This window comes from Pagrus pagrus (assembly GCF_965226575.1).
Source record: "Pagrus pagrus genome assembly, chromosome: 6".
Taxonomy (NCBI): domain Eukaryota; kingdom Metazoa; phylum Chordata; class Actinopteri; order Spariformes; family Sparidae; genus Pagrus; species Pagrus pagrus.
The window spans coordinates 30928335-30950456 of record NC_140190.1 but is presented as its reverse complement, the minus strand read 5'-3'; the positions used below and the strand labels follow the sequence as shown (position 1 = coordinate 30950456).

At 44.1% G+C, this 22122-nt stretch overlaps 1 protein-coding gene across 1 annotated transcript; it reads right to left on the bottom strand.

Moving 5' to 3' along the window:
• Positions 1-1532: 1532 nt before the first annotated feature.
• Positions 1533-20910, bottom strand: LOC311258896 (PH domain leucine-rich repeat protein phosphatase 1-like). Its single transcript, XM_084355581.1, has 17 exons — positions 18947-20910; positions 14532-14728; positions 13846-13971; positions 13586-13734; positions 11700-11846; positions 10465-10692; positions 10068-10270; positions 9900-9960; positions 9703-9798; positions 8220-8375; positions 7869-8069; positions 5611-5773; positions 4683-4813; positions 4458-4574; positions 4048-4242; positions 3644-3881; positions 1533-3415 (listed from the first exon to the last, which is right to left on the bottom strand). The coding sequence occupies exons 1-17, from the start codon at positions 20556-20558 to the stop codon at positions 2246-2248; spliced, it is 5190 nt and encodes a 1729-aa protein (XP_084211707.1). The 5' UTR covers positions 20559-20910; the 3' UTR covers positions 1533-2245.
• Between the last annotated feature and the right edge of the window lie 1212 nt (positions 20911-22122).

The following is a 22122-nucleotide window of genomic DNA, read 5'->3' as shown; positions in this document are numbered from 1 at the left end:
AGTTTTTATTTTGTGTGACCATAGAGTTTTCCTTCACAAGGTCTTTTCTTTATCCATGTGATCAGCAGCAAACTTCAGTCGAGCTTTAAGGTGCTGCGTCTGGAGCAAGACCTTCTTTCTCGTAGGCAGCCTCTCAGCTCATGTTGATTGGTTGACTCTTGACCATCCTGACCAGTTTTCTCTCAGCAGCAGACCTGACTTGTTCAAATCAATAATGCACTCTTTCAGGTCAATGCTGAGCTCTTTAGACTTTCCCACTGTAGTGTTTGTGGCTGAGTCTGATGGGCGTATCAAACAAGGCCTATTAAAATGGGCCCAGAAAAGTCAGCAGCTGTTATCAATCAGAATCACTCAGAAGAAGTTAAGATGCTACAAAGAACATTTGATTGACAACTTTTTTATAATCACCAAAATCAATTGTTCTAGTTACTGTGTGTATATTTTTGAGGCAGCAGATTTGGTCACATTTTCAGAAGACCTAGATCAGATGACCTCTATGAATGTTTTTGTTACTAAACAATTGATAGTAAATTGCCAATTTGGGTGTTTTAGATGGTTGGTTGGACACAAAAAGCTATTGAAAAGGCATCAACGTGGGCATTTTCACATTTTTATATGAATTGGTAGAGAGATCAATAAGAAAACAATTATTTCAGCTCAGGATTAATAAATCCAACGATTACAGTCTCAATTTATCTTTAAGAATGTAAAATGTCAAAGAGTACAGAGAAAATGCTCATTACAATTTTCAAAAAGTCAAGGTGACATCTCCAAATATCTTCTTTTCTACTTATTGTGACATTAAAATAACGAGGCAGTGAATACCGACATTTGAGAAGCTGGAATCAGAAAATGTTTTTTTTTTCTTTATAGAATAGAAGTTACTGAAAATTAATGTTGCGTCCTTTTATTGGCAGATTATTTATTTTACTGAAAGCAGTGAACTGAACAGGCAACTTACTAAAAATGTAAAAACAGATCAGGTGATAGATATTTTACTGGTCAGTCAAAACCTTTGTGACCAACCAACTTTATTGTTACTTCCTGACCCTCTCAGCTCCCGCCAGATAAAAACGGGGAATTTATTCATCTCAGCTCGAATCGTGTCCAACTGTAGTGGATCATAACACACCAGGTACAGAGTTAATCTGCAGAATATCTGCTTGGAGATGAGACATACCTTTCGGTGGGTGTCAGTTTTTGAGACATTACAACACCCCAAATTTGGCCTGTAACAGATAAGATAATGTGATTTTAGACTAGCTGCTTCTCTCTACTATGTTGTAACACACATAAAATGGCCAAGACCGCCTTACTTTATGTTGCACTACCTCCTGGGATGTGACTATTGCGCACGTCGCAAAGACGATGCTGAAACGATGTCTTGCGCAGCTCTAATCTGTAGGCTGGATACCAAGAGGGTTCCTGTAAAATATCTTGTAATTTGTGTGAAAAGTGAAGAAATCCTTTAAAAGATCTTGACAAACAAAATGTAACAGATGGAACAAGAAGTCAAAGTCACCATGTTGCGGTTATCTGAAAACTTTCATTTATTATATAGAAAAAGTAGCTCTCTTGTGCGATTTGCTGTTGTCAAGAAGTCTGTAACACTGTTCTGAGAACATTCATTGAGCTGGTAACAACTGTAGGATCAGCATTTATTCACCACCGCAGCACCACCCTGAACTCTGCACACCCCCGAGAACACAAACCTGGAATATCAGCCTTCTGAAATAATCATCTTTTCTCTCAGAGAATATTAGTACGCTTCAGTGACTAGGTCACTTTAAAGTATTAAACTCCTAGGAGTTAGTTTAACAGTTTTACTAACTCCGACAGCTGTAAGGCCATGAGCCGTGACAAACGGGGGAAACGTCTGCTACAACACAAAAACTGAATGGTCCATATCTCCACGTACCATTTAACATTAAATTAATCTGAAAAGTCTAATAAAAAGCAGTCAAAGTGCTTCTTCAAATTAAAGATATGGTAAAAATCAATAACATGAAGATTAAATCAACATAAAGTGTTATAAAAATTGCATTGCGTTTCAAGGGGCATAGAGTTAACAGTAGAAAATAAAGTAAAAAACAAAAAACTGTCTCTCTGGTCCACAAGCATCAGAATCTTTTGGAGGGAGCGAACTACTTAATGCAGTTCAGAGCATCAAGACCGGCAGTCCTGGTTCCACAGTTCTCCATCCCTGAAACTGAAATCCTGGATGTTGTGATGGGGGGGGCAGAAGTTAGAGGGGTGTGACGAAATAGTCTGCAGGTTTCTGGTAGCTGTGTGTTTGCTGGTTGTGCGTTTGGATCTGTTCCTGCTGCTGCTGCTGCTGCTGCTGCTGGATGATCTGCCGGACTTCCTCCTCCAGCTCCGGTGGGATGATTAGCTGGTCGTCAGGGTCCGGCTGGGCAGGGGCATTGAAGTAGCCCCCCTGCTTCCTGACGGGGGCATCAGCCGCCTCCTCTATGAGGTCCTGGTTCCTTCCTTGGCAGGCCACAGAGCCGTTAGCTCGAGCCCTGCGGCCCAGAGTCCCTGACTGAGTCTCCCTGCTGAGGCAGGGAGAGGAGGGAGGGACGGGGGAAGGAGACGGGGAGGAGAAGGGAAGAGGTGACGGCTCATGATGCGAGACGACAGCGGGAGGGATGTTTGTGCTTGATTGAGAGTGACCATGTGTTTGGGGTGCTGGGCAGTCGTGGCGATGCAGACAGTGGACGTCAGCCTCCACCTCCACGCGGCTGCCGTTAGAGAAGACGCCTGCAATGGGCTCCTCGTCCTCGCTGTCGACGCCATTGTCAGACAGAGCTCCGGAGAACTGTCTCTGGAAGCCTCCACCTCCACAGACGGGTCTCCGCAGGCCGACTCGGCCCGGCAGGTTCAGATGTGACGTAAGTGGTTCGGTCTGTGGTGGCGGCTCCTCTGAGGACGCCGTGGATCCCACCTCGCTGCTCATCTCAGACGTGCTGAACTCGCTGCTCAGCTCGCTCACTGTTCCCGAGGAGGCCGGCGGCAGCGGTATGCTGCCGTCACCACCTGCTGAGTAGGGATGTGTGCTGTTGTGTGCACCCAGGCCGGGGCTGGGGGGCGGAGGTGGTGGCTCGCAAAAACAGCAGCAGTCTTCTGTGATACTGAGCTGCACGACGACGGCGCTGAGGCTGTCAGAGCAGCCGTAGCTCTGAGCCAATGTCACCAGCTTCTTTGCAGCAGCCAGAGCGTCTGGAACGTTCCTGACCGCCTCCACCGCCTCGCTGGGAGACAACAAGTCCCACAAGCCCCGGCTGCCCAGGAGGAAGAACTCGTCCTGAGGGGTGAGGGTCACCGTGGAGACGTGGGGCCTGGGGGTCACAGACGGACACAGGAAGGAGTATCCCATAATTCTGGTGGAGTCAGTCACCCCGCTGACTTTGTTATCCTGCAGAGGAGGAAGATAAAGGGCAGCTCTGTAAATTTCAGACAAAAACTGAAATGAGAGCTGCAACTACTGATGATGGTTATCAGTTAATCTATACGTTTTTTCTTCATAAATGAAATTAACTGATTTATCATCAAAATTGAGCTGCTGTTGATCAGAAAATCATTTCAGCACTAGTGCACACAAATCAGCATCAACAACACAAGAAAGACAAGAGTTTGTCTTTACCTCTGTGATGATGGCGTTATGTTGTCGGACCCTCTGGTACTCTGCCTCCTCTTTGACAGTGTGTGTGGTGGAGAGTTGCATAGCTTTCCCATCGCGGCACAAAACCGCCTGGCACCTGCCGACGTTGGCAGCCTTCAGGGTGAAGCAGCCGCCGTGCTCACCAGGAGCCACCGGGTCGTGTCTGATATGACATAACGCTGCGGAGCCGCCCATCCTCTGGCCTGCTGTGCCCAGTTTCCTGCAGGAGAAAGATAGACAAACACTGAGCTCAAGGGGTGTGTGTGTGTGTGTGTGTGTGTGTGTGTGTGTGTGTGTGTGTGTGTGTGTGAGATCACAGTCACTGCAAAGAGCTGTGAATGTTTTCTCTGTGTTGTTGAAGGAATCATATAAAGCTGTGTGTTTACCTTTGCATGGTGAGGAAAGTGTTGGTCATATAATCTTCCTGCCTCTGGCCCCGGTGAAGCTCCTCTGCCAGCACATCTCCCATGGTGCACTGCAGCAGGTAAGGCACCTCGACGTTCCTGTCTCCGTCAAAAACTCCATACAGAGCTTCACGGATCCCACAGAAGCTGTCGAGGGCCAGAGCAGCCACGCACAGCCTGAGGACACCAAAAACCACAACGTCAACATGTTGTTTTTGTTTAATTCAAAGAGAACGAGATAAAAACCTTGAAAATGTGCAAAATAATCTGAATACACTTTACTCATTTACTTAAATATCTTCTTATAGACTTTGAGGGATAAATACATTGATTTCAGAGGAGATAAAGCCGGTGAGTACATGAATAGAAACAGATAGAGGGGGAGGACTGACTTGTTTTTGACTCCAGAGGCCTCTGTGTAGCTGTGGCTCCAGACAGCCGGGGCCCCGTGGCGCTCATTCACACATGGAGCTGAAGGTGACGGATCCACCCTGAAACATTTGATGTTACTGCAGAGGAAAGACAAAAAAAGAAAACAAAGGGTCAGCCAGTTATTTTCACAAGTCAAATATATTTCCTTGAGATAATCAGTACTGCAGGATCTTTGCGGTTCATACTTGAGGAGCTCCAGGCTCTTGTGGTCCAGGTTGCGACGGGGGTTTCCTGTGAGATCGAGCTCCTGAAGCTTGGGAGGAAGCGTCTCTGGCAGAGTCACTTCAGTCAGCTCATTGCAGCTCAAGTCAACACACTGAGGAAGCGACAGACAAAGAGTCAGTTCAATCTCTGAGTACCTCACTATTCAATTTGCAAAACAATTCTAGAAGGATCGTGGTTGATCTCAAAAAAGTATTAAAAATTTATTAATATCATTACTATTATTAATATGTTGGCTGAAAAAAGGACTATTTGATTAACTGTGTGCTAAACACAGCAGGTCTATTAACAACGTGCTTTATTTCCCAGAGACAACCCACATATGATCCGTCACGTGAGGTGCAGCTGTTACTGGTTGATATCGGTTAACATTAAGTGTTTTTACTTTAATATCTTTCATCTCATTTTGAAGCTACTGTTTTGTTATATTGGATACACATTGCAAAAATATTCATTAAGACATACACGATCATGAAGCATCTACAGATGAATTATTGTCCCTTACTTCACACACACTTGTGCATGGACAGAAGAATGGAGCAGTCATTTGGGTTCAGAGAAAGGCAGATTAGGGAGTTACTGGGAGATTACAAAGGATTTCCTGATCTGGCCTAACCCAATAATGAGCACGGACGTAGATGGACGGACAGATATAAAAAAGGGACAGAAGGGGAACAATTTTTTGTAGTCAGAGTTGAGTGAGGTTGTCTGTCAGGATCTTTAATTTCCCAAATGAATTCCACAAGACACCTGACTTGGATCACAGCTTGATCTGCTGGACAAGAGTGTGTGTGGATGTTTTGCGTCGTAGAAAGAGATATGTACATGTTTACACACCAGAGCTAAATGAAAGGAAGCTGTGCCTAAAACACCTGCGTGTATCAGACTAACCTTGATCTCCGGCAGCTGGAGAACCTCAGGGAATGCGTTGATGCAGTTGGAGTGGGCGGAGAGAGTGTGCAGACGCTGGCAGCTGAGGATGGTGGTGGGCACCGCCCTCAGCCTGTTGCCGCTCAGGTCCAGCTCCTCCAGCTGCTCTAGCCGTGCCAGTTTACTGCAGGAAGTGGAGGTACGGTTATATCAGAGCGCTGCCACTGCAGACTTTATTTTTGGGAGCCACATTTATCAAACTCATCTCTCCTGTGTCTGCAAGCTGATTCTGGTGCTAGGCTCTGAATTTAGCCTGGATCATAATGTACTGTGTTTGTAGGATTAGGACAACTCATAAAAGCAAAGGAATGTGAGTTAATGTAAGCCTTGGGGGCCTAAGAGTCTACAAATAGGAGCACAAAACTGGGTGATGTTCTTCAACCACACTCAGTCAGAGGAAGTCTCATATCTCCACCTCAGTGTGGTCGGAGATCTTAAAGTGGCAATCTCCAAGATTTCCTGAAGCGACAATTGCAGGTGTATTTTTGGACCTCACTGCTTCCCAGAGATCCAGTGTCGCCTGTGTGACGTCAGCCAGTTGTTAGTTGGCAGCTTTGCCACGCCTCCATAACAACACCACAACAAAGCGATTTGCTACTTTTTCATTGTCCACTGTTATCTGTCTTTTCTTTGTTTGTTCAGCCATGGTTGTTAACAATAACGTTAACCATTTACTCCCAACACTAGACCTGGACAAACAAAACTGTTATGTTGCGTACGAAACACCTACTCTCAGTGGCCGACCAACCACTGCTGGGTGAACGCGTCACTGTGCGCTGCTTGTGATATTTTCTGGGAAAGTCGCCACCGACACCGAGTGTACATCTTTGCTGTTACAGCAAATGCAAGGACTTTTATCAGAGAGCCATGGGCTCAATCATCATTGTTACCTCATTCGATGATAGAAAGTGACTTAACACATGTTTATTTACATGAAAATCTTCCAGATTATTACTTTAAACCTCCAGTACTACTACCACTTTAAGGGACCTATGATGCTAATTTCCACATCTTCATTTTTTTATTTTGAGACTAGAGACGTTTTGCATGATTTAGATAAAAAAATAAAATATTTTATTTTATCTTAAACTGGCCCTTTATGCAGCCCCTCAGTGCATCCTCAGACTGAAACAAGCCATTTTACCTCCTGACTCTGTAAGGCCCGCCTCTCTAAAAGCCCTCTTTCTTTTGATTGGACACATTTCCAGAAGCTTGCTGGGGGCAGCACTCATCAGTCAGATAGCAACATGAGCATGGCTTTGTCCTTTTGCCAGTGCATTCAATGGTGTAGTGATATGGAGCACTGAACTTGATGAAGGCCTCACTGGTTACCGTACAAATACACAACTTCATAACTTAATTTACTGATTTTGGTGAGACTAGATCATATTTTATGAAGAAAATAACTAGTTTCCTGATGGACAGACAGCTTTACTTGTATCTAAGCTAGTTAGCTCAGTTAGCCATGCAGCTAGTTAGCTCAATTTGCAGCTACAGCTAGCAGTCCTTTAAGCTAGCTGACCCTGCTAGGACTGCAAGAGGTGTTTACATCTCCAACACAGGAGCTTTGGACCACCAGGAGAAGGAGGTTTCCAGACCCTGTATGAGGGGGTGTTGCAGGGAGGGTCTGCTAATAGGACTGCTAACTGCAAGGATAAGTAGCAAATGGTTACCTTTACCAACAAGTAAAGCTATCTAACCATCCATCAGGAAACTCTATGAATCACCAAGCATTGAGGCAGAGCAGCTGGAAGACATAAGAGGGAAAACCAGAAAATATATGATCCTGATCAGAGTCCTGATTGGAGAAGCTGTAAATCTTCTCTGAGCTGGTGGATTGACGTGTCCCTGTACACTGTACTCCCTGTACTGTACTGTAACATGCTGTGCCTGCAGCAGATGTCCAATGAATGAGCTGAAGACTAAAACATCAGATCATCATTAAAGTAGGAAAAAACGTTGGAAACCTAGTACTCAGAGCAGTCTGAAACCTGAGCTCTTAGCTCACAGGGATCACTTTTACATACCTCATTATTTGAAACTTTGGCCACGTTTAACAACTGACCCTGTTACATTACATGAAAGAATCTGAGGAAAAGCATCATAGATCCCATTTAATAACTCCAACGAATAACACTTCTGAGGGCGTCTACCGTATGTGTGACCTTTTTGTTTCTATTTGCCACTTACTCATAGTCCCACACTGATTAAATCTTTACCTGGCAGTGAAGGTCTGCAGCTGGTTGTAGGCAAGGTGAAGCACCCTGAGGTGTCTGTGTCCAGTCAGCAGAGGGACACACTTGTCTGTCAGGCTGTTATTGGTCACATAGAGCTCCTCCAGGCAGCTGAAGCTGTCCTCTGATAGGCTGGCTGCAGGGAGGCTCTCCAGCTTATTGGCTGACACATTTAGGTATCGCAAGCTGTGATGAAATCCCAACAGAGGAGACAAAGTTAGTGCTTGAACAAATCACTTGACAAAAATAAGACAGACAGGTGGGAAGGGACAACGTTAGATAGATGGAAAGAGAAGAAATAGGGTAAGAAGAGGGATGTTGTGTTACTGTGTTCACCTCTGTGCTTTAATGAACAGGTTGTGTGGTAGCTCAGTCAGATTGTTGTGCTGGAGGTCCAGGACCTCCAGCTGGGATCTCTCCAGCCTCTCAGCCAGCTGACACACCTCGTTCCAGCCTGCCAGCAGTTTTCTCAGGCTCCCACTGGACATCAGCCTACAACACACAAACAACACAGTGAGCTCAGCCACTCTGTATGTCGACTGTAAATCTGAAGAGAAGACAGAACAGCACTCTGTGTGGCCCTTTGTTACAGTGACCTTATGCTGAAGTAACTCTTGAATCATGACTGGCTATAAGGAGAGGAAATGGATGAGTACTTGAGCTTGTGTTGGAATTGTTTTTGTGCTTTATGTAGTCTGTAGATGGACAGAGCACCATCATCATGCATGTATGCACATTAAAAAAAAGCTGTGATCAAACATTCTGAAGGCTTCAGTACATGTTTTTAATTGCAGCAACAGGCTGTACACAGGCTGAAAATAGCTCTGAATCAGTGTGGGTGTGTTGCTACAGGTAACGATGAAACCTTTTCAATTAATACATCCAAGTCTAAAGACTGATCAGCATTGTTACTATCCTGTGTATCTGTATGTATTGTGTTTGCAGTGTACTGTGAACAGTCTAAACTAAACTTGTTTCACATTGTAACCTTCATTGTAATTTGGAACATACTTTTTGTATTAAAATGTATCGTATTTCTCAATTTTCGATAAGTTGCACTATCTTGGAAGGAAATTGTGACACACTGCATAAGGATAACAAAGTTTGAACTGAATTTAATCAATGTTGCACTGCGTTGCTGTAAAAGTGAAGCAAGTTAAACATGTCTGCCAGAGGGCTCTCTGACAGACATGCCCTCTGCATCAGTACACCCACTGTACCAACAGTGATCTCTTTGAAATGACTGAGGAGGCTGTATTTTTGACACGGTACCAAAGTCTGTCTGAAAGTAGGGTGAGACAGAACACAAAAGGTGTATTCGTGTGTTATCTAAATAATCAGAAAAATGAGTTCCCAGCTGAAATAAATTGATGTGAACGTCCCCTCAAGTCAGAACAACAACAAAGTCTGTGATGGTTTTGGTAGTCTTGCCGACTTTGACGTCATATGTGCAGAAACATGGCGGACAAAAGCAAATGTTTGGTTGCTGGTTACAAATTTTGGATTAATTCACATAATGACTATTTGCTCACGTGTACTTTGTTACTGTTTGCTGTCCCAACACGGGATATGAGGCCATCCAGGGAGCATGTGAATGCAGTGTACCTTCAAGAAGGTATACCTTCTATAAGCTTGATGCATCTGATCACCAGCCTTGTGTTTAAGTCCTTCAGAAAACCATGATTATGTGCTACATAAGCCATAAAACTGCAGCTGCCCACCTTTTCTTCTGCATTTGAACAACCTCCGCCTACACAGTTTAATTGTGAAAAAACTTCGACATATGCTGCAGGTGTTTGTGTGTTTGTGTGACGCTCACCATACGGGCAGCTCTGTAATACAATTATGGTTGATGTCCAACACCTCCAATTTGCTGCTCTCACACACCCACTCAGGGACAAATCCCAGCTTGTTCCTTTAAGAAAACAAATAGTCAGCACCCCGCGGAGAACAAGAACACAGCCTTCTTTCCCACACAGTAAATAGGACAGTTAAGTATTCATAAAGTCTTCATACCAGGACAAATCCAGAACAGTCAGATTCTCTGGCACCGGCTGCACCTCCAGCAGCTTCAGCTCTACAAACACAACATGCATAATTATTTAGAGTCTGACTGTGATTGTGTATGTAGCCTCAGACAGGATCTGTTTAACATTGATACAACACACAGCGAAACGTTCATACCGTTGTGTGCAGCGTGCAGGCTCTTGAGGGCGTGGCCGCTGACTCTGAGGACGGAGAGAGTGTTTCTGTCACAGCGGAGGAGCTCCAGCCTGCAGAGAGGCCTGACGTCCAGCTCCTGTAAACCAGTGTCTCTCAGGTCCAGCTGGACGATGTGGACCAGCTGCTCTGAGTGTCCGACTGTCACCTTTTGAAGCCGGTTTAGTCTGAGAACAGAAACATAAGGAAAGACGGTAGAAAGTGGGATAAACTGATCTTAAATGATTTGGTGTTCAGATTCCCAAATCAGGACAAAATGATGCAGAAATAACATGGAGCAGATTCTTCCTGCAGCATCTTGGAAAGTGTTGGATTTTAGATGAGTTGCATCTGAAAATATGTCCATGTGGATTATGTTTACCTGAGATCTATGTGGCGAGCAGGCAGCCACTGCAGTCCAGCTACATCCAGGACAGAGAGCTGGTTCCCTGCCAGACAGAGTCTCTCCATGCCCCGCAGCTTCTCCAGGACGGGAGGGACGCAGCTGAAACAGTTGAAGGACAAGCCGAGGTAGGTCAGGCCCTCCAGAGAGCCCAGCTCCACGGGAAGTGAACTCAGGAAGTTACCATCCAGGAGAAGAGTCTGCAGGCTGGATACAACAAAGGATTTAAGTTGAGAGTGATGATTTACCTTGACATTAATTTTCATCTATGATTTGCCACCATCCATGAAACTCACAATAAAGGCAAGTTTATGAGGAAAAAAGCATGCCTAAACTGAAATTAAAATTATTTTTGCTCAAAATAAGATCAGTATATATGTCCTTGGTGTTTGTATTGACTTTTCTACATATTTTGTCTAATCACAAATCACTGTATGGTCAAAAACACCTAACCTCTAATGGCTAAAGCTAATCCTCTTAGCTTAGCTTTTTAACTTTTGCTCATAATTTATTTATTTTAATTAAATTGTGTATCTAAATAAGGGAGTATTAACTGTATTATTCTATCTTTTATTATCACTTGAATTCAACTGTGCTACTTTACTTTTAACATCATTGTTTCTCATCATTGTATTGATTAACTGTACTTTTGCACTTTTTAATTATAAATCTTTAACCTTGGCTGTATTTTTATCCTGTAAAGCACACTGAATTGAATGATTTATGAAATGTGCTATAGCAATAGAACTGCCATGTGTTACCTTTTTGAAAATAAAAAAAGGAGCAATACCCTTATATTTCACATTTATCATGCGTAACAGTGTGGGGAATTTAAGCTCACTGCAACTGACTCCCTTCTATCACATACACACGATGAACGCACAGAGACACAATTTGCTGTTGGACACGATGGCTGAGCGCTTGACCCCAAATCCACTGTAATGCAGAGACAGCCGCAGCATGACTCTGCAGTCTGATCACCTGGACAAAACCCTCTGCACTGTCAGGACAGGAGTCTGGTGCTCAGCCATTTGTTCACTTAATACAGAGACGGATTAATCTGCACTGATGGAAGCACAACGACAACAACTCCTGCCTGACGTCTCTGTCAGCAAAGTGCAGGTCACTGAGGATAAACTCTGGCGTGGGCAAATACCTGCCAAATGTTCATCACTGTTATCATTAATAACTGCAGCACAGACGTCATCACTTACTTGTGCATGGTTCCTACGTCTGCAGGCAGTGATGAGAGACGGTTTCCAGACAGGTTTAGCTCCGTTAGCGAGGAGATGTCACACAAGGCCAGAGGAAACTCTGACAGAGTGTTATTTGACAGACTGAGGCTTCTCAATTTACAAAACCTAGAGAGTTAGAGTGAGAGTCATTGAGATAAAGAGGGAGGGAGAGGAAGAAGAGGGCAGACAAAGAGGCACAGAGATAAATCTGTCAGTGCCGTAATCAGATTTTCTTCTGAATTGAGGCTCCAACAAAAACACTTTTTTAGTTACGTAACACCTGAGTCATAAACTAGAAGAATTGTAAGAGGAAGCCTGCACAGGGTCTCAAGGATGCAACACAAAAACACTCAGAGTACACGTGCTAATTAAAGCCCAGTGTTTACACAACTAAAAGCTTTCACCATAACAATGCAGCGTGTGGTTCAGGTAGCGTGTGTGTGTGTGTGTGTGTGTGTGTGTGTGTGTGTGTGTGTGTGTGTGTCTTCCTTGGCTTTCTTAACCTAATCCAGTTCACAGAGGGGTCAGGGTGAAAGGCTGAGCTGGACCCACGTCCTTTGGAGGGAAAGTCACACCACGAGAAAAACACATTCCTCAGAACACCGCCTGGGAAGTGTGTGTTTATGGAGGAACAATGGCTGTGTATATATACAGTATATACGTGTTCATTTCATCACGTAAATGTCAGGGTTTGACATAATGTTCTCTTGACAAACAGTGGCAGAGAAGACGCCAAAATCAAGAGAAATGGCTGAAGGTAAATATTGGCTCAGAAGCTTAAAGAAGAGATTGAAACAAAGATTGCTCTGCTTCTTCTTGGAAATAAAATATTAGTTAAAAAAAATATACAGCTTAATGTTCACATAAATGCTTCTCGACATTTAGATAACAGCAATGTTTCCCACACATAGACTTTACTTAGGCTGGCTGCCCAGGTATATTAACAGCCGCCCATTTATATCTGGCAAACCATTTTTACATTTTATACTTTTACTTTTTTTTAATCCTACCAAGAGAACAACGCCATCCGTGATCGATAACTAGGAGACAATCAGCCCTCGCTATACACCTCCCTTCTACTTTCAATCACACATGCTCTGCAGAGACACAGAGAGACGCTCTCTGGTATTACATCCCTCCTGTTAATGCACTGATTATGATGCAACCTCTCCTATTTAATCTACGTCTACTTATGCCACTGTTTTGTACAAACGTGTAGGGCACCGAGTTGTTGCAATGCCGCTCTCTTACAAGCTTCCTCCACACGTGGCTCACCTGCTGAAAACGGAATCACAGGTGAAAAAATCCTAAATGCAAGGTGTGTTTTTTGGGAGACTATAAAACTAAATGCTAGAAAGCAGACGACGCTGCTGAACAGAAAGGAGAGGCAAGCCAGTGTGGCTGCATTAAGGTGGACAATTAAAGCAACACTATGTAACGCAGGCAAACTCAAAGTGATTCTAAATCAAAATAATTGATTTACTTAAAAAGAAAAAGCTACAAAGGACTGTGACATTGGACCAACTGGACCAGCTGATCTGGGAAACAAGGAAAAGCTCTAAGTCCCAGACGGCGGGCGGCTGCATGTCAAATCTCTCATCACCAGTGTGGCTCTCTTTTAATCATCCAAACCTCACAGCCTCCCACTCACACGTCATCTGTAATTTGATCTAAGCTGCTTCCTTTTAAAGCATATGGTAGCTCCCCAAGACAGTAAAAACCACTTCCACATCCAGGGGAGAGAAAAACAAAGAGGAGAATACTGCTTTCCATGTGATGGCTCCTCCTGTTTCTGTGTTCCTAAACACACAGGACGTAGTAGATTCAGTCTGAGTGTAGTGAGTGCAGAGGCGACAGAAACTCACCTGGTGAGTGCTGGAACACCTTTGTGCAGGGAAATGAAGTTGTTTTTGAGATTGAGGTGTGTGAGGTCGTGGCTGTAAAAGAGCTGAGCGGGCAGCTCCTCCAGGCTGCAGCAGGACAGGTCGACTGAGTTCACCCTCTGGGACGCAATCTGACAGAGAGAGACGGATGAGCAACTTGTGACAACGACAAGATGTATAAAATCCTGCCATCACCCTCATGATAAATAAACATTACTGTGGACATATAACTCTTTAAGTACCTTTGAGGCTGTCCTGTGCCAGCGGAGGTGCTCGGTGTAGGAGTCGTAGCTGATGTAGTAAGTCTGACTCTGAGCACCAGCTGAGCTGAAAGCCAGACAGTGGTTGTGTCTCCTCACCTCCTCCACCTAAAGGACAGAAAACATTTTAGTTTCCATTTTCCTAAAAGTATCCTAAAAGTAAAGTGTTTAAGCCCAAACCCATCCTTTTCTGCTAGGAAAAGTTACACTCCAGACACACACAGCAAGGTGCGGATGAGTGTGAGCTTTAATTAAAACCCATCTAAAATCCAGATGAAAACATGTTGCACATCTCATCTTAATATACCACGTCATATTCACCCAACATTTTCAGCGACATTGCCTTCATCGAAGTGGTTGTTTCTGGTCTCCATTCACCAGCGATGTGACTTAATTTTGTTATTGAATTAATAGTAATAACTGAATTTATGCCGTAAAACAATAATCTAAATGAAGACTAGGGGTTAGCTGGGAATTGTGCAGGAGCTGAAGTGTAACCTGGTGTACAACGCAGGAGGAGCATACAGCTGCAGAAAAGCCTCAGAGCTCAACAAGAGAAATGTTTTATACCAGAGAGAGGAATTCTACCCCTTTAAGGCTGATAAAGTGGTATGAACCAGCATACTAATCCAACAAGTTCAAGACATGAAAAGCCCTTAAGAAAGTACCTTTCCCCCAATCAGAGGGAGGATGTGCATCTTGCCGGTGTGGGCGTGTTTCACAGACGACACAATGAGGCAGGTTCCACTCAGTGTGACCTGGCGCTTCGACCAGCGGTTCACCGGCAGCGCCAGCTTCCCTTTCCGCACGTTGAACACCCCAGAAAGCTGCACACGCTCAGAACCGCCCACACTGCGAGGCTTACCTGGAGAAAGAGAAAGAACCTTAATACATGAGACTGAATGTGATCATTACACAAACTGATTTTATTCTTCATAAATGGCCTTCTTGCTCAATAGAACGTATTATTTTTAGCCGTCTGGGTTTTATGAATCAACTCTCAGTCGTTTCTCTTTCAGACAGAGAGACTGACAGGAGCTCTGTGTGGTTACGTAAGAGAATTGAAGCTAATAGCCCGTGGGCTGAGGGAGAGAGCAGTCACTCAGGCGTGATTTGTTACATTAACCCCTCGCTGGTACAAAAAGTAGCCACAGTTCAGTTACAGCCACAGGGCAACATAGGGGACTGGACAGAAACACTGTGGACACCAACAGCACGGAGTTCCCCTGACTTACTGACTGTGTGTGTTTAAACACAGCTAAACCAACTACAAACTGACTGACAATGCAAATAATATAAATAATATAATGCATTTATATTATTCTCTTATGAAACAGTGTTATCTGGTCTGTTTTTTTCTCAGCTCTGGTGATCACACACACCAGAGAACAAGAGAAGGGAGACACGTGAAGTCTGATCCACTGAGAGGCCTGAAATCAGATTAGCTTGTTATGTAATGTCTTATAACACCAGCACAGAGATCCTCACTGTTGCTTCCTCCAGTGACTTCGACAGAGCGTCACTTAGGTTTCACCGGGACTTACCAACTCCTAACAGCGCTCAACGTTCAACCTCATTTCTTTTTTAGTCTTGTTTACTTATTCAGATTTAAATCAGAATTCTGTTCGGAGAACATTTCATATTTGAGATCTTGTGATTCTTTTGTTGAACGTTAAAAGGATTTTGTAGAAAAACATGCTTACAATTTTTGGAGTTCATACTTGCTATCTGATATCTGTTAATGAGAGCTGCAACGATTAGTACACCGATCAATTAGTCAGCACAAAGAAAACGATGATCTCGTCAGAGAAATTTGCTGGTCCTAGCTTCTTAAAAGTGAGGGTTTGCTGCTACTCTTTTGTCGTTTATAGTAAGTAACTGGAGAGTCTTTGTGGGTTTGGACTGGCGTTTGGACAAAGAAGCAATCCAAACACAATTTTTGACATTTCACAGAGTAAAGACAGCATTTAACATTGAACCCTGTCAAGTGATTAGAACACATTTCGTCTGCACTTTGGGTGATTTACATCCATAATTTCAGAGCTTTTGGTAGTTAATTTCAAGATGAATGATCTACCTATATGAAAACTCCTTTTTCCGAGTTCTGTACATACCCTGGGTTTGAACAGGAACAGGGAACTGTGACAGTACAGACAAATATAAATAAAAGACATGACGGAATCTGCTGAACGAATAAACTTATATCAGGTGGTTATGATTCAAATGAAGTCAAAGCCTCAATACAAACAATGATTCAATGCATTGATGTAATTCAACAATCATATGGGGTCTTTCACCACGTCTGCCTGACTGCATAAAGCTGCGATTGGATAAACGTGATGTAAACGTACAATACAACTGTTCGAGCAGATCAATCTGATTCTTTCAAACAGCTTTTTTTAAACTAAACAATAAAGAGGAATGTGTATTGTGTGGGTCCACCCTTCCCTGGGTGGTGCAGGCGAGACGTAGTGTGTTAATATACACACACATACATGCCCTTTCCTTCCGTCTATTTCTCTGGATGGGGAACATCCTGTCTCTCATCAAGCAGCCAAAACCCGTTTCCTGTTCAAGCTACAACAAAACTTTTTTGGCGCATCTTGTCGATGACATACCCGGTGTCCTGAAGTGCACTAAACATCTTACCATTTACATCCATCCATTCTTATTTATAAGCAGCACTTACAAGACTAAACTGGCTGAATCTGAAGCAGCATCTCAGTTCTCACCAAGCTGTGCAGCTGTGATGCTGTGATCGAGACACCACGAGGACTAAATAATGATTTGCTTGCACAGCCTGCAGGTATTGAGTGAGTTTTGAGCAGAAGTATGAGATGAGTTCGTCGGGTGATTCTTTGACCTTGTGAAGTGAAGCAGTGACCTCTGGGTACTGCATTTCTGAGTCTGCTGCTGCGACTGTCTCAGAGATCCGAAACACTGAGGAGGTGAAATCTGAGTTCCACTCAGGTCACTTTTCTCTGACTGTCAGCACATTGTGTGTGTGTGAGTGTGTGTGTTTGAAAGGGAAAGAGAATACTTGTGTGCATTTTGCAGGGGGGATTATGCTGAGTCAGACTTTGGCCTGATGAAAATCAACATTAACAAACAATTCATCTGGACAAACCGAGAGGACAGGACAGTGTGGAGCACAAAAATGTTTTTGTGAATTAATGGGCACTTTTATGTCTTCCAGCCAATAAAACTATTTCAAAAAATACATCACCCAGCTGGGACTTGATAGTTAACCTTGCTGCGTTTTTAAAAAGCCAGAAGGGTTGGGACTACTGCGGAGGACTTGTGGTAAATGTTTCCAATTTAACTTCTCATTTCAGCAACATCATGACATTATGTCACACCACTTCTCTGGAATTGTCCCCGTCATGTCTGAAGCACTTCTACTTCCCTGTTCCATCCTGGGTTGGGCATCAGGAACTACACTGGTACCGTGGGCAGCAATTCATCTGTTGAATATTTTCTTGATTAATCATTAAGTTGTTTGTAGAACCCGACCGATATGCAGTTTTCGGTGCTGAGGCTAATATATTATATTAGGGAGTTAACAATGCAGATATAAATATATGTCAGCCAATAAACACATTTTTTGCAGCACATTTATATCACCCAAGCATTGTTTTCTGCACTATGTTCTTTACAACCAAAAAATGTCATATTGGCTGATATTGACAACACATAAACCGATACTGATTTATCTGTGATAGTCCAATATCGGCCAACCGATATATCGGCCGGGCTCTTGTTGTTTGATCTATGAAACTTCAGAAAATGGTTTGGTTGTGTGGTTTTATCTTATTTAATTATTTAAGATATTTTAATATCAAAATGACAATTTTATCATTTATCTAATTTTTTCTGGGGCAGTAGATCTTCCAACAAAAGTATTATTGCAAAAGGCTTATCTGTAATTATCAACTCAGGACACAGTTGGCGTTAGTTTTAAGTGCTTCTAATTTATTTATTGCACCAAATTATGGACAGTAGTATCAGTAACATTATCAATAAGCAGTGCGGTCCTGGGCATGGGTGTATAACCCATGCCCAGGACTCGCAGTAGCCTCTCCCTGCGTGTTTCATGGCTGTGTGTTTGTCTGCAGTAGCTGGAGGGCCCCTGCTTTCAGTGGACTAACTCTGCGTCATGCTTTGTTCCTCTGTCATGTCACTGTGGGAGCCAAGGGGGGGTGAGGGGAGGGCAGGAGAATGTGTCCAACTCTACGTGTAACATTTTCAGGGCAGAGGAATGCCTGTTATCTACCACATCTTGAGTACAACTCTAGGCTGCTGGTATGTGAAGTAACAGCAGGTCTTATGGCGTTTTTCTTGTTGTATAAACTAAAAATAACAAACAAAGAGAATTTTAAAAAGGAGAGAATTCATGAATGAAGACTTGAGAGCCACACCCAAAACATTTCAGATAGGACTGTGAGTTCATTCAGTAAAACTGCATCCCCCATCATCACACCCTGACTCTTTATCCCCACCGTCTTTGCTGATGGTGTGAAAACAAGGTCAAAAACAATATCCAGTTGTGCTAATCCCAGAAGAGATCATGGCTGTTTTTCCATCCTCTTACCCGGCATGTCAGCAAAACAGGATCTTCATCAATATCAGTAACAACAATAACAACAACAACAACAGCAGCAGCAGCAGAAGAAGAGAAACAGAAAGCCTCATGATTTGGGTGTTTGGTGTGCCTAAAGAGCACACCTGTTACCTCCAGATGTGTCTCCCTGTAGGCCTACACACAGAGGGGTTGGGTGGGTTTACAGGATAAACACTGGGTATTGTCCCGCCAGGACAATTGCGTACACTTGTTTAACAGTCTGACTGACCAAACACAATGACAGCGCTCATGGTACACTGAGAATGGATGAACAATGAATGAGCAGAGACAACTAAAGTGGGAAGGTGAAACTACGGCTAGTGGATCTGTGACAGCTAAGGGATATATGGAAAATAATTATGATAAAAGCAGTAAAAATATCCAAAAACATATAGTGCATGTCTGCAGATCTTTCTTTAGATCATTCACCTGTATGAAATGTTTTCTTCAACTTAGACTCACCAAAGTAGAAGCGTATCAGGCAGCCAATTTCTGGATTCATCCCCTCTCCCTGCACCCTCCATGGGTCTTCAAACCCCAGATTACTGAGGTATTTATTTAATATCTGCAGAGGCCTCTCATCGTCTCCCAGCCGCCGCACAGCTCCACCGTGCAGCTGGACGAAGAGAGCCGGGGTCGGACAAGTATTGATGGGCTCTGGCCATCCTTTGCTCCCCACGGGGATCTCTGGGTCAGGCTGGGCAGATGCTTGGCTGGTCAGGGGCCGAGTCTGAGAGCTGCTGGGGCATTTAGAGGGAGGTTTGATTAATTTGGGGGTATCTGCGTTATCACCAGCTCCAGCCTCAGTGTCATTTAACGTGGCGGTGACTTGGCTGGAAGCACTGCTGGGGTCTGTGGCAGGCAGGTCTGCAGCAGAGTTTCCTGCTGAATGTGTTGGAGAAGAGGTGAGGTCCACTTCATCTGAGGAGCTCTCAAACGGGTCAGGTCCCTCTGTGGCGCTGTCACAGTTTGGACTCTGCACTGAGGAGTCTGTGCCTAAACCCAGCCCATCACTGAGAGAGTTCCGGTGCTCTGTGCTCCTCAGTCCACCTGGGCTGAAGTCCTCACAGGTGCTGCTCTCCATATCTGAACCAGAGTAGACTCCATAACAGTCTGCCACACTCAGGCTCAGATCCACCCCGATCTCATTCAGATAGACCTCAGATGAAGAGTTACTGGCAGTTTTATCATCCAACAAGTTAGAGGACAGTTTAACATCAGGATCAAACTGTTTTGTGGGCTCATTCTCTTCTGATTTGGTGTTTTTGACATCCACACTGTCACTGAGACTTTCAGTTTCATCAGTCTGTCCATTATTATCTTTGCAGTTATCATTTAAATCAACTACAGTTGTAGTTTTGTAGTTAATTCTCAACACAGCCCCAGCTTTGCTCCCCTCCAGCTTACTGGCTATCTCTTGAGCTGTGGTGTCCACTGTGCACAGCACCGGCCGCGGGTAGGAGGGCGCGAGCCAGTCGTGGACGTGAATGCAGCCCCGCCGGAGGTCCGATCTCACCCATGTTTTATCCGAGGCCTGAAGCTGCTTTGACTGCTTCTGCCGGAGAAAAGTCCTCCTATCCAGGCTGAGGGTGCTCAGAGGCGAGGCAGAGGGAGCGGGGCTGGCCGCCTCGGCGGAGGACACGCCGGGCGAGCTGCTGGTCGGCGGAGCCCCGAGCGACAGATTCCGCTTGTGTCTCTGCTGCCTCCTGCTCAGCAAAGAGTTGACCGAAGTGGTGCTGTTGACTGATGTCAAACTGTAAATGTTGGCTGTTTTAACGGCGGGCATGTTTATATTTTTGGCCGCACCGCCGATAGCGTTGGCAACTTGGTTTTGATAGATCCCGTTCCTTATCGCAATCTGAAGAAGGGAGGTGGCTGCCAGTCCCTTCCCGAAGAGTTTCGCCTCTGCGCCGCCGCCGCCGTCATCCTCTCCGATTGAGGGTCTCTTCCCCGCAGACAGCGGTGTTAATCCACTCGGCTTCGCGGGATTACTGTCACTGCCGGAATCAAGTACCCCCTGTGGCGTTGATGAAGTTGAAAGCGCTCCGGGCTCCTTTTCCTTCACACTTTCCATCCTGTTAGCTAGCGACGGCTGCGTCAGTTAGTTAGCAAGAACAGCCTGCAGGTGAATGCTAGCCTGCGTTAGCTTACAGCCGTTAGCTCGCTCTAGTTGCTGGCTAGTTTGTCCTGGCCAATGTGTGCGGCTCCACGTTAGCTTAGCATGCTAAGGTACTGCGCGGTTCGTCCAAAAGAGTTATTCGCTACATCATCCCATCTCATAAAACGCCCGTTAGCTCGCTCACAGGAGCTAACCGGCTGGTCGACGTGACAAAATGCCTTTCTAGTTGGTCGCCATGGAGGCTAGCGCGAGTAGGCGCGACTGCTGCTGAACACACCGATGAGAGTGACGGTCAGCGGGACACGGTGGCCAGGGCGGGGTCTCATTGGATATGAATTATGACGCATTCACGTGCTACACGAAAGCTCGGAATTTGTATAGGCGTGTACATGAGGGGGAATCCCACTTATTACATGGTTCAAACAACTGGGGAAGTGCGAGCCTCACTATTTTTAAAGCTCGTTTTAAAATGCAAGAAAACTGACTGTGGATTTAGTGTTTTCTGATCCTCAAATGTGAGTATTTTAGACTATTTTGGTGTGTGGGGGCTATTTTTTGCCCTTCTATAATCATAAGGGACAGTATAAAGTTTTTTTTGGCGGGGGTGAGGTTATATAAGACACACACGCAAACAGCTACACACACAGACACACACACACACACACACACACACACACTGAACAGCCTCAAGGTGTGTGGTTGCACAAGGGCCACATGTTCACCCCACCCAGAATTACAACTCTTAAGCCTAATAATAAGCCTAAATATGAATTAGGTAAGATAATGTTGTAGCCTGACGTGGAGTTATTTAGTTATTTCCCACACGGCATGATCAGATACAGCACAGCAATGTGGCCCCCTACACACACACACATATATATATATATATATATATATATATATATATATATATATGTACATAAAAACAGACCTGTGGAGCAAGAAAAAAATACATCCAACCGCCTCCCTTGCGCTCCCAAAAAAGCCAGATCTCACTAAAAATTATGACACCTTCCTCCCTTCAACCCCTTCCAATAATAATAAACTTACGGACTTCAATGCATAAAAAAATGAAAATAATTTTTGATTTTGGCATTGATATAATTAGATAGATCGTTTATCGTTTTGAAATTTCAATAAATTTAAACCTTGTTGATCAGCACAGTTGAGCACCTGTATATTTTCCCCACAAAGCACATGAATGCCTAAGAGGTTTTTGTTTCAACTACAGAAGGCACAAAGTCCGATCTTAAATGAGCCGTGAAGGCAACATAAACGGCAGACTGTCTTATCAGCACAGATTCGTTGTAACTCGTCCTCTGGCGGCACCTAGTGGAAAAGAGGCTGTATCACCATGAAGACCAGTAATTTAAGAAGCAATTTATTATTTTATAAGTCAGTGCAACAGTTATTCAGAGCCTTCATTTAGAAACCAAAAGTAGCTGAAGGACAATAGAAAGATACTCGTAAGCACTTTATATAATAATAACTATCATTAATAAATGGCAAATGTATAGTC